A 13,042-nucleotide genomic window follows, 5' to 3' on the forward strand; every position below is an offset into this window, starting at 1 on the left:
AAACAACAAACACACAAGAAAAAGGAATTAAAATACAAACTTATACTTTTTTTTTTTTTTTTTACTTTCTCTTTTAAGAAAATAAAAAAGTAAAATCTTCTCACTAGCACAGGGCTTACCTTGCCCAAGCAAAACCAAGGCTCTGGGATGCCGCCGCTATTGCCCACAGGTTATCCCACCTGTATAGGTATTTTCAGCGGTTTAAATTCCCCGCCGGAATGACGTCACGGCTGGTCTTCTGATGCGCGCCGAAGAGACCGGCCATACTGCGCCTGTGCGGCCTCTGACCCTTCCGCGGCTTTGCGCAGATGTACGGCAAACCGGGACCAGGAAGTGCAGTGGCGCCCTGGAGCACAGAAGCTTTCAACAGACGCCGGTATACGAACGAACAAGATGGGGAGTAAGGGAATATTAAGACGGACACACAAAAACAGTCTGCCATAGACAAAATTATGAAATCTTCAGACCTTGCCAGCCAGTCCAATCGTCTATCCTGGTACCCTGGGCCACATCCCTTACACCATATGGGAAAAATAACTGCCTGAAACCACTCGCCCACTCATAGCTGGGCCCTGGATGCACTGCACAACCAGTACCGGTCTGACGGATATCCTTGGACATGCACAGAACGATGTGACGTATGGTCCACTTGAGGAGGACAGAAAAGGAACGCTGTCTATGGAGGTGAACTCAAATTTATGGGTAGGGGGTCCTATAGCAGTGGAGAGGAGGCAGGGTTAACCCACACATAGAAAAGCATGCTTGTTATACTCACTGTGGAACCTAAGGGGTTAATCCTCTACATTGTGTAAAAAGGTTGTTTGATCTTGTCTTCTCTGATCCTCCCCTCCTTCCACGGTCCCCTGATAACACAGGACCTATGGAGTCAGGCTGCATATGCTCAATTTGGTATGTATTTTTAGAGTGGTTTTTCATTTCTTGGGAGAGTGCATGTGATCAGCACAGGGCCAATCAGCACTGCATAGACCAGGCATGTCCAAAGTCTGGTTCGTGGGGCAATCGTGGCCAGTTTTGAATGGCCCGCCTGGTTATCTACACATATATATCTTTTGTGGCCCCCGGCCACAAAAGATATACTGTATTTATCACCCGATCCCTGCTGTTTGTGGTTGAGGAGGTCGTAGTCACGCCCAGTCCCGCCATTGGACGTGTGTTATGTCCATCATAGAAGCCGGGCCAAGAGGCGGGACTGCAAGGGGAGCCGAATACACAGGACATCTCGGCGGCAAAATTTAAAAGCTGGCTGCAGATGGAAACTTGAGCATGCTGATAATTCCTGGCAATGTTAAGTGCATTCCTGGCAGAGATAGGTGATGCATTCCCGGCAATGGTGAGTGCATTCCCGGCAATGATAGGTGCTGCATTCCTGGCAATGGTGGGTGCGTTCCTGGCAATGGTGGGTGCTGCATTCTTGGCAATGGTGGGTACTGCATTCCTAGCAATTGGGGGTCTGCAGATGGGCACTGACACTTATTTTGTTTCACAGTTCTTTATTTACACATTTTTAGTTTTTTTTTTTTTTTTTTTCCCTGAAACTTCCCTCTTGAAGTGAAGGTGTGTGTTATACGCCAATAAATACGATATATCCAAATAATATGCCTGAGCTCATCTCTTCACCACACACAGCCAACAGAATTCTTGTTGGGTGATGTATTAGTGCTCGAACTAACACACTTAGACCGAATTTTAATGGTTCAAAAAATGGCGGGTAAAATGGTTGGCCCTCGAGCATGTTCACTTCATCAAATCTGGCCCCAGGGGTGTCCAAAAGTTTGGAAACCCCTGGTATAGACAGTCGGGGGTCTTGCAGTCTCATAGGTCAGTCCGAAACCTTAACCAGTGCTTGGCTGGACACTGATAGAAGAAGTCATAAGACTGCTCTAACTGCTGATGAGAAAAGGTATTTATCAGTTTATATTCACTAAAATAATTGCATTTCTTTGTTCTGTGCACTGTGGGAGACCAAATATAGTGACTGGTGTGGTACTACACTTTTAAAAGGCCTCTTTGCTTCCGCCAAGCATTTTCTATCAGTCATAACAAACTAATCTTGTGTGGCATAGCCTGTCAGCGATATATCTTCACAACATGAACTAAATCTCAAAGGATGCTCTTAGGTATTTCTTTGTATATAAGGGGTGCTCTTAATAGTTGTCTCTGTGGGGCTTAGGCCCCTTTCACACTGAGGAGTTTTTCAGGCGGTACAGCGCTAAAAATAGCACTGCTATACCGCCTGAAAAACTCCTACCCAGCCTTCTGAATGTGAAAGCCAGAGGGCTTTCACACTGAGGCGATGCGCTGGCAGTAGAGAAAAAAAAATCTCCTGCAAGCAGCATCTTTGGAGCGGTATGTATACTGCTCCTTCCCATTTTAAACAATGGGAAAACGCGGTAATACCGCCCGCAATGCGCCTCTGCAGAGGCGCATTGCGGGCGGTATTAACCCTTTATCGGCCGCTAGCGGGGATTAATACCGCACTGCTAGCGGCCGAATCCCACGGCAAATCCGACGGTATAGTACTGCTATGCCGCCACCGCACCTCCTGCCCCAGTGTGAAAGGGGCTTTATACTTGGGTTTTGCAGAACATATGTAACATATTTTACATCACTGAAAGTAGAATTGACCTGGTACGATAAATCACTCTGGTTATTTCACGCATCACGTCGTATGGACAAGTCTGTCTTACACTGGATACATTTCCTATCTGGGAATCCCTAAATATGTGCACACTGCAATACTTAGGTGAACTGCCAAAGCAAATGGAACAAAATGTTCAGTTTTTCTTTTTATTATGAACCCAGTACCGGAGTTAGAATTATGCATTGTTCAGCCAAGCTGTAAACTGGTTTATACATTTTGTTCATATAGAAATACAGATACCTTGCATTGTTAAAGGTAGAGCTCAACTTTTTATTTTATTCATATAATCCCTGTAAAATAACTAGGAATAAAGCATGCATGCATATGCCTGGGAAAACTTTATTTTCTGAGTCTGTATTAACCACTTCAGCCCCAGAGGAATTGGCTGCCCAATGACGGGCCATTTTTTGCGATACGGTACTGCATCGATTTAACTGACAATTGCGCGGTTGTGTGACGTTGCAAAATTTTCTTTTGGCAGCATTTGATCACCTCTGCCGATATGTATTCTACATATTTTTGGTATAAAAAAATCGCAATAAGCGTATATTGGTTGGTTTGCGCAAAAGTTATAGTGTCTGCAAAATAAGGGATAGATTTATGGCATTTTTTTCATAAAAAATGGCAGCGATTTGTGGTTTTTTTTTATTTTATTGGGACTGCGACATTACAGCGGACACATCAGACACGTTTGACACTATTTTGGGACCATTGTCATCTATACAGCGATCAGTGCTATAAAAATTAAGGCTGTTACTGATTACAATTTTCTTGTTCGATTAATAGATTATTTTTTAAAATTGATTAATCAACTTATTTTGATTAATAATAACGCACATACATTTTTTGGATCACCCCCATATATAGTCCCCACTGTACTATCCACAGACATCTCCCCCACTGTACTATCCACAGACATCTTCCCCACTGTAATATCCACAATCACCCCCACTGTAATATTCACAGACATCTCCCCCACTTTATAGGAAGATTAGTGCTTGCTTGGTCTTACCAGAGAAGCTGGCCGAATACGAGCAGTGATGACTTCAGAGCGCCACTCTAGGCTCACCTAGGCCGCCAGAACAAAAGATTATCAGGACAGCCACACTCCAATCCAACGTAACTTTAATGTAAAAAACTGGAAACAGGCACTACAAGTCACAGCAACGAAACCTAGGACAGCTGACGTGTTTCACACTAACTTTAGTGTTAACTCATAGCTTTTGTTCTTAATTGCCATGTGCATTGCTAGCACCCTCAGTTCCTGAGAAGATTTGCACCCAACAAGACCTGCCTGGAGTGGTAATCTCTGTCTCTCACCTAGGCCACCGCCGGGTGGACCAAGATGGCCACCGCTCCAGGAGCTAGGCCGAAGACGCGTCCGTTCCTATGGCCCAGGCAGCAGCGGAGCTCCGTGGATCACGTGGTGTGCAGATCCACATATGGTGACCCGCTCGGATCACGGATCATTTACGATCTGTTGCACCACAAGTACAAATCAAAAAAATTTACGATTAATCGAATAATTAATCTTCAATTTCCACAGCCCTAATAAAAATGCACTGATTACTGTGTAAATGACACTGGAAGGGGTTAAACACTAGGGCCAATGAAGGGGTTAAGTGTGTCCTAGGAAGTGATGCTAACTGTGGGGGGGGGGCTACCAGTGACATGACCGCGATAACTGCTCCCAATCACAAGGAGCAGTAGATCCCAGTCATGTCACTAGGCAGAACAGGGAAATGCCTTGTTTACATAGGCATCTCCCCGTTCTGCTACTCTGTGAGATGATCGCGGGCACCCAGCGGATATCAAGTCTGTGGGGCACGCTCATGAGCATGCCCTTTGCGCAGCCCTTCCATTTTGCTGACATATATGTGCATGCGGCGGTCGGCAAGTGGTTAAAAACATGCCATCTAGCAGAAACCTCCATTAATTCTGCTCCAAGCTGATGAAGTAGGTGTGTGCGACTGAGGAAAGTGATGTAATGTTTCCCTTACACAAAGTGAACAGCAGCAACAACTTCCATTCCAGACTGGAAATCTGCTGAAGCCATTAGTGGCCCTGGAAAGAGCAAAAAATGGCTGGACGGCCACAGTCTATTAAGACACCTTTATTGAAGTCAGATAAAATCCAAGTGGTCACAAACTATCACATAGATCCCAGGGGAACAGGATAAGACATCCATGGTTAAGCACCCTTTTGTGGTGTGATATAATGCAAGCCTTGTCCTGTTCCTCTGGATCTATGTGATCGTTTGTGACCATTTGGATTTTATCTGACTTCAATAAAGGGTTTGCCTAGAGCGGTGAGTTCTTACCGTGTTGAAGTCTGGACCATGGGTGGCCCTGTTGACATCACTAAGTTTGAAAAGTCAACCAAACAATGACTGCAGCCAGTGTTCGGGTGTTCTGACAGCTGCTGGTGCTAGTTGCCAGAATACAATAGCCAACAATCGGAGCTTTGTCCACCAATGCTGTTTAGCATGGATTAGGGTAATCGGTGTTCAGCCCTCACAGTTAGAGAAATTATAACAAGTTGGGTAGTTTTTACCAGCACGCTTTCTGCTCCTTTCTTTGCAGTCTTATCTAAAACTTATGGATATCATTAATTCTTTCTATTTTTTTGCCACATCACATAAATGCTGTGTGGGGCACTCAAATACTACAGGGATTGCTTGGAGACTGTGGTTAAATTATAGGGCATGGTTTAACCACTTCCAGACCTTAGGTGTTTTTCAGATTTGGTGTTTGCAGGACTAAAACAGTTTGTTCTGCTAGAAAATTACTTAAAACCCCCAAACATTATATATATATTCTTTCTAACACCCTAGAGAATAAAATAGTGGTCATTGCAATACTTTTTGTCACACCGTATTTGCGCAGCGGTCTTACAAGCGCACTTTTTTTTGAAAAAAATCACTTTTTTGGGAAAAAATTCACTTTTTTGGGAAAAAATTCACTTTTTTGGGAAAAAATTCACTTTTTTGAATTAAAAAATAATACAACAATAAATTTGGCCCAATTTTTTTATATATTGTGAAAGATAATGTTATGCCGAGTAAAATGATACCCAACATGTCATGCTTAAAAATTGCGCCCGCTCGTGGCATGGCGTCAAACTTTTACCCTTAAAAATCTCGATAGGCGACGTTTAAAAAATTCTATAGGTTGCATTTTTTGAGCTACAGAGTAGCTCTAGGGCTATAATTATTGCTCTCGCTCTAACGATCGCGGCGATACCTCATTTGTGTGATTTGAACACTGTTTTCATATGCGGACGCTACTCGCGTATGCGTTCGCTTCTCCGCGCAAGCTCGTCGGGACGGGGCGCTTTAAAAAAAAAAAATTTTTGTTTTCTTATTTATTTTCATTTATTTTATTACTTTTTACACTGCAAAAAAATAAAAATAATTTGATCACTTTTATTCCTATTATAAGGAATGTAAACATCCCTTGTAATAGAAAAAAGGCATGACAGGTCCTCTTAAATATGAGATCTGGGGTCAAAAAGACCTCAGATCTCATAATTAGACTAAAAGACTGAAGGTTTACAGTCAGTGACACATCCCAGGACCAGGACAGCCCAGGATCTGCAGGACCAAAAAAGCAGATTAACAACTGCTGGTGATAAAAAAGGAAATTAAAGGAATTCACAGCTTTGCAAGCATGCACATATGTTTCCTAATATGTAGCTAGGATTGTGTTATAAAAAAAAAAAAAGTTTTTAGTTCTGCTTTAAAAATTGGGAATAGCCTTATTTTAAATAAATAAAAAGAATCCTATACAGCTATACTCTGATTCTGGTGTTGTGCCCGCTAAAAATATGTCGGCAGCTGAGCCATGAGTGGATCAATTTCACTAATAAAATTAAGGGTGTTCAACTTGGGGGCGTCACTGCTGAGTGATTACATATCGTCACAAGAGACTTGCTGTTGCAGGGAAGTTAAAATGTGCAATTACAGAGATAATGGCAGTCAAAAAGCTCACACCTCCCCAAAACAATTTTACAAAGAAGCTTTTAATTCTGTTTCTCATTGGCAACACGTGCAAAGTAGAGAGGACATTATTCTACAACAGGGGTACCCAACCAGTGGCCCGCAGAGCCCTCTGATGTGTGTGTATGTGTAATATATATATATATATATATATATATATATATATATATAGGCATATCTGTTCTGCAGTGGTTACTGGGCTGCTTTCAAACTGACCCCGAAGATGCAGAGCAGCGCACCTGCGGGTGACCTGCACTGAGCCATACACATTCTGAAAATGCACCAAACATGCAGAATATAATAGAAGTCTATTGCAAAGTGCAGGAAAGCCAAAGGTACACTGCGTTGGTAAATCACAGCGCATCAGTGTGAAAGTAGCTTTGGGCCCCCTTTTTTTTCATGGTCGGTCCACCCAATTGGACCCTCCATTCACCTCTAAAGAGTGGCAGAAGTAAACCGACTTGTGTCCTACCGATAAATCTGATCCGCTAAAAAAGAGTATAGTGGGCTGTGTCCGTGTCCACTCTGCATATGCAGAGCAGACATGGACCTGCAAACCGCCCGCACCGTTTATTGTGGCCCGCAACCGGTTACCAAGTTGCTTTACTGGCACTCGCACTTCAAAAGGTTGGGCACCCCTGCTCTACAAGAAAGCGTAATTCATCTCTGCAGTCGTTTTTTAACCACTTGCTTACTGGGCATATATACCCCCTTCCTGCCCAGGTGAAATTTCAGCTTTCAGTACTGTCACTCTTTGAATGACAATTGCGCGGTCGTGCGACGTGGCTCCCAAACAAAATTTACGTTCTTTTTTTTCCACAAATAGAGCTTTCTTTTGGTGGTATTTGATCATCTCTGCGGTTTTTATTTTTTGCGCTATAAAAAAAGAGCGACAATTTTTAAAAAAACACATTATTTGTTACTTTTTTGCTATAATAAATATCCCAGTTTTTTTTATTTATTTTTTTATATTTTTTTTCTCAGTTTAGGCCGATACGTATTCTCCTACATATTTTTGGTAAAAAAAAAAATCGCAATATTGATTGGTTTGCGCAAAAGTTATAGCGCCTACAAAATAGGGGATAGAATTATGACATTTTTTTTACTAGTAATGGCGGTTATCTGTGATTTTTGTCAGGACTGCGACATTACAGCAGACACATCGGACACTTTTTTTGGGACTATCCACATGTATACAGCGAACAGTGCTATAAATATGCACTGCTTACTGTATAAATGTGACTGGCAGGGAAGACTAGGGGGTGATCAAGGGGTTAATGTGTTCCCTGGGAGTGATTCTTACTGTGGGGGGAGGGGACTGACTACTGGGGGAGGTAACCGATGGGTGTCCCTATGTACAAGGGACACACCATCGGTCTCCTCTCACTGAAAGGACACATATGGTGACCCGCTCGGATCACGGATCATTTAAGACCTGTTGCACCACAAGTACCAATCAAAAAAAATGATGTTCTTTTTTTCCCACAAATAGCTTTCCTTTGGTATTTGATCACCTGTGCGGTTTTTATTTTTTGCGCTATAAAAAAAAAATACAGACTATTAAAAAAAATAAAAAAAATTTTACATCCTGCTGTAATACATATCCCAAAAAATATATATTAAAAAAAACATTTATCAGTTTAGGCCAAAATGTATTCTGCTACATATTTTTGGTAAAAAAAAATAAGCGTATATTAATTGGTTTGCGCAAAAGTTATAGCATCTGCAAAATAGAAGATAGACTTTTTTTTTTATGGTAATGGTGGCGATCTGCGATTTTTAGCAGGACATTGCAGTGGACAAATTTGACCCCAAGTGACACTTTTTGGGGACAAGTGACATTATTACATTAATCAGTGCTATAAAATGCACTGATCAATGTATAAATGACAATGGCATGGAAGGGATTAACACTAGGTGTGATCAAGGGGTTAACTGTGTTCCCTGGTGAACAGCAGATCTCAGAGTTGTCCCTTGTCAGACCGGGGATCAGCCTTGTTTACATAGGCAGATCCCCGTTCTGCCTCTTCTCACTGTGAATGCGGGTGGCCAGCGCACATAGAGTCCGCGGGACCTGAAGGCGCCCCCGCAGTTTAACATGAATTGACAGACGTACGGGTATGTCAGTTTGCGTAGGAGAGCTGACCTGCCGCAGTATATATACTGCGGCAGGTGAGCAAGTGGTAAAGTATACAGTTGTGCTCATAAGTTTACATTTATGATTTCTTTCACCATTTTTCAGAGAATATGAATAATAACACAAAAACATTCTTTCACTCATGGTTAGTGTTTGGCTGAAGCCATTTATTATCAATTAACTGTGTTTAATCTTTTTAAATCATAATTGCAATAGAAACTGGGTTTTGTACATTGTATACCTACTGTTTTGTTTAAAGTGCCAGTGGTGTGCTAGTCCATCATTGCGCCATTTGTCCTCTTTTTTTTTTTTTTAGTTATTTAAATTTTATTAGAAAAACCCTCCATTGTTTTGGCATAAAAATTTCCCTGAATATAGCGGACGCTCCCAGAAGCCGGCGCCCGTCACAATGGTATTTTCGGGATCCTACAGACAGTGATGTCTCCTTAGCCGGTAAAATCCGTCGGCGCTCCAGACAACGCAGAGGGGACGATATGACTCGGGGTGATCGGGGGGTTTCTCTGCTGGCACAGTGTGGGACAACTTTAAAAAGAAAAAAAAAAGTCATCAAAAGTCCGAATTTGTAGGTTCAGCACCCTGGACAGAACCGATCTTCATCACTTGACTGACCGCCGTTCACCACCAGCGATCCTCGTAGAAGAGGTGCAGCGTGATCCGAATTCATTGCCGGTGTTCAGAGTCATCTTACCATTCACAAAAAAGAATGGATGACCCGGCTGGATGTTCAGGAGGGGGGGGGGGGGCTCGTCCAGGATGAGAATTGATTTTGTGGCGTAGTGTGGTGACAACGGTTGGTAGAAGAGTCCCAGTAGGGTCGGCGTCTCAGTTCTTCTTGGGTTTGGGGGTGTCGTACTTCCTCTTGCTGGAGAACCAGAGGAGGAGGGGGATCCCGATGGAGGGCAGAGTCATCACCCCAAAGGCTGCCCAGTCCAGAAAGTGGGGGGAGAATCGGCGGTCAAACTCACGCTGAGCCAGAATTCCTCCTTGTCCCGGGGCGCTGGTGTATCCAACCACAACCTGAGCCCCCTCCTGGGCCAGGTAGCTCATGGTGGCGGAAGTGAAGTTGAAGTAGCCGGCTTTCAGAGGACGTAGGACCACGGTGTGGGAGACGTTGCTGGCGGGGGGCGATTCGGTCCCATTTCACGTTCAGCACGCCGGCCACAATCCCGAAATCCTCCGGGGGGAAGGAATCGTCTGAGAGCTCCACATCCAGAGCCGCGCTGGAGCCCACATTGTAGATGTTGTATTGCAGGGTGAGGTCTTTCCCCTCCACCGCATATCGGTTCAGCAGAGACTTGGAGCCCAGGAGCCGCGCACCTTCCTCGCAGTGCCCGAGGGCCAGCAGGACCGCAAACGCAACCAGTAAAGTCTTCATCTCTCTCCACTCCTGACTCATTTGTCTTTTTTTAGCAAAATATATATACCTTCCCTAAAGGTGGTGTGCAGGCAATGAGTTGTCTCCCTTGAAGGTTTTGGAACATATTAACTATAGCATGGGCCAAACACAAATTAGCACAGAGAAGAAGGTGATTGCTATAAGAAAGTGTCAGCCTCAGAAAATAACACTGCCATGGAGCTTCCTAATCCTCTCTCCTGGCTACTACGAAATTTGTTTGTTTATTCCACCATTTTAGATTGCTAATATAACATAATATTTGTGTAGCGCCCTGCTCCTGTTGAGTAGGCAAAATTTAGTAAATTTAGTTATCTGAGCTGTAGTTTAGCTCAGAATTTTATGGCAAATTATGGGTTTCTGTTCCAGTTCAGCTGCGTTGCGCATCTTCCACCTGACTGTGGATGTCGCTGTCACCTGGAGTCAAGGTTGGACTGGGCTGGGCTGGGTGTATTGGGTGCCTCTTGCCCAGAAACAGCCCAGTGGTGTGGTCCCCGCCTCTGTGTATTCTGGGGAGGGGTACTTAAGGGACAAACACCGTTCTGGCCAGGGCTGTGGAGTCGGTGTCGAGGAGTCAGAGGAAATTTTGGGTACCTGGAGTCGGAGTCGGCAAACAATGCACCGACTCCAACTCCGACTCCTACTAAATTTAGATTGTCGGAACATTTAGGAGTCAAAACATTTATCTACCGACTCCACAGCCCTGGTTCTGGCAGGGTCTTCCGATCCTGACCCGATGGCCCTCCTGGCCTCAGGGATGTGTTAGCAGCCTTTTGGTCTCGGGCCAGCTGGCCCGAGGCTCCGCTACTGAGAGTAGGCCCGGGAGTTTCTGGGGCCTACTGGTCTAGGGATGGTCCTGTGCTGTCTTCTCTGCAGGAAGAAGCCGAACAATTGAGGATTCAATGAGAGGATGGATCCTGGCCAATCTACCTCACAGTGTGGCCGGTTTGGCTGAAAGATTCTGGCACTGTGAGCTGTGTAGTTTCTTTGGAACTTTGCAAGGTGTATGTGTGGTTACATGATTCTGTAGCAGAGGACTGTGTAACGACTCTACGGCATTCATCAAGTCTGTGGCAGAGACTTTTGAACGAGCTTCGCACCGGCTGCTAGGTCAGTGAGAGAGGCCTATCCGGTGGTCGCTGAATCCAGTGTGGAAACGATTTGTCCTCTGGATCCAAGATCATACCTGTGGTCCGCAAAGCAAGGCGTCTTCCCTACCCCTCCATCCCTCTGACAGAACTTGTTTATAAAACCCTTAAAGAAAAAGAAACAAAGTGTTGTTTGTGGACATTTGTAACTCTTCAACAAGGACCCCTAGGACAAACATGGTGAACGGTAAGGTAACGGCAGGCCCAAATCTAAACCAGCAGCTCCTACGGGGTAGTGCTACAGTTGCATTATGAATTACTGTAGTGTGGCCCCCTCCTTAGACTTGAGTTTGACATGCCTATTATTGATGTTTGGCTAGAGATCTAGTAAATACTTTCTGAAGTTTAGGTAATTGCACGAGATTCCTCATGAGCTTACCTTTAGCAACATACGTCAGCATAGCATGTTTTTTTTTTTTTTTTCTGCTTGCTGTTTATTGGGGCTTAAACAACAACAATCAAACGTAGTTTAAAGTTCAAAGATCTGACTGTCGGTAAGGAATCTAGCAAAATTAATGCAGAGTGTAAATAGTCTCTGGTGCTCCGGGATTTGTTTTAAAAAAAAAAAATGATTTTGTTTATCATTCCAGAGCATCTACTAAATGTGGGATAAGGGTAGTCATGTACATCAGTGAAGTGGATGGTGGCATATTGATCAGGAGTGAACATGCACATGAAATCTGATTTTCCCCAGGTTCTGATCATAGTTATGATAAGGAATAATGGTTGGAGACTGCCTGCATTTAATTCCCCCGCCACGCTTGACTTGCTCTCAGAAGTCTTGCGTGCAAACATAGATGTTTCTGGCTGATAAAGTAGTTTGTATAACACATGTAAATACAGCATGGACTGGAAAAACAAACATATAGGTATGAAGCATTAAATATGTAGAAAGGTCAGACTTATTTGAGATTCCCACCAACCTGCAAAACTATGCTGAAATGCCCGTTCTACTGCTACTGACACTGAGCTTTAAGTGGTAAAAACCCATAAACAAAATCATTTATTATATTGCAGCATACGAATTCTTAGGCTAGAATCGCACATATGCAGGTCGGGGAACACATGCTAATCGCACTCTCATTGCTCGACCCACAGGCAAACATACCACTCTTAAAGTGGAGGTTCACCCAAAAAGTTAATTTTTAACATTAGATTGAGGCTCATTTTGTCAAGGGGAATCGGGTGTTTTTTTTAAATCGAAGCAGTACTTACCGTTTTAGAGATAGATCTTCTCCGCCGCTTCCGGGTATGGGCTGTGGGACTGGGCGTTCCTATTTGATTGACAGGCTTCTGACGGTTGCATACATCGCATCACGATTTTCCGAAAGTAGCCGATTGTCGGTGCACAGGCGCCGTATAGAGCCGCACCGACGTTCTTCTTCTTTCGGCTACTCGTGACGCGATGTATGCGACCGTCGGAAGCCTGTCGGAAGCCTGTCAATCAAATAGGGACGCCCAGTCCCGAAGACCATACCCGAAGCGGCGGAGAAGATCTATGTCTAAAACGGTAAGTACTGCTTCGATTTGAAAAAAAAAACACCCGATTCCCCTTGACAAAATGAGCATCAATCTAATGCTAAAAATTTCGGGTGAACTCCCGCTTTAAGCAGATGCACCAGTGATTGTAAAGCTTTGTGGTTTTTTTAAATGACAAACATAGAAAATGGAGGAGAGTAGGGGC

The 13,042-nt window shown here is 43.8% G+C and overlaps 1 protein-coding gene across 1 annotated transcript; it reads right to left on the reverse strand.

The window, feature by feature from the left end:
- Window positions 1–9,341: 9,341 nt before the first annotated feature.
- Window positions 9,342–10,205, reverse strand: LOC120942680 (translocon-associated protein subunit beta-like). Its single transcript, XM_040355619.1, is given in 2 exon segments — window positions 9,342–9,939; window positions 9,941–10,205. Coding segments are annotated over 2 exon segments (552 nt in total). The 5' UTR covers window positions 10,193–10,205; the 3' UTR covers window positions 9,342–9,639.
- Window positions 10,206–13,042: the final 2,837 nt, after the last annotated feature.

The sequence above is a fragment of the Rana temporaria genome, chromosome 6 (genome assembly GCF_905171775.1).
Source record: "Rana temporaria chromosome 6, aRanTem1.1, whole genome shotgun sequence".
Taxonomy (NCBI): Eukaryota; Metazoa; Chordata; class Amphibia; order Anura; family Ranidae; genus Rana; species Rana temporaria.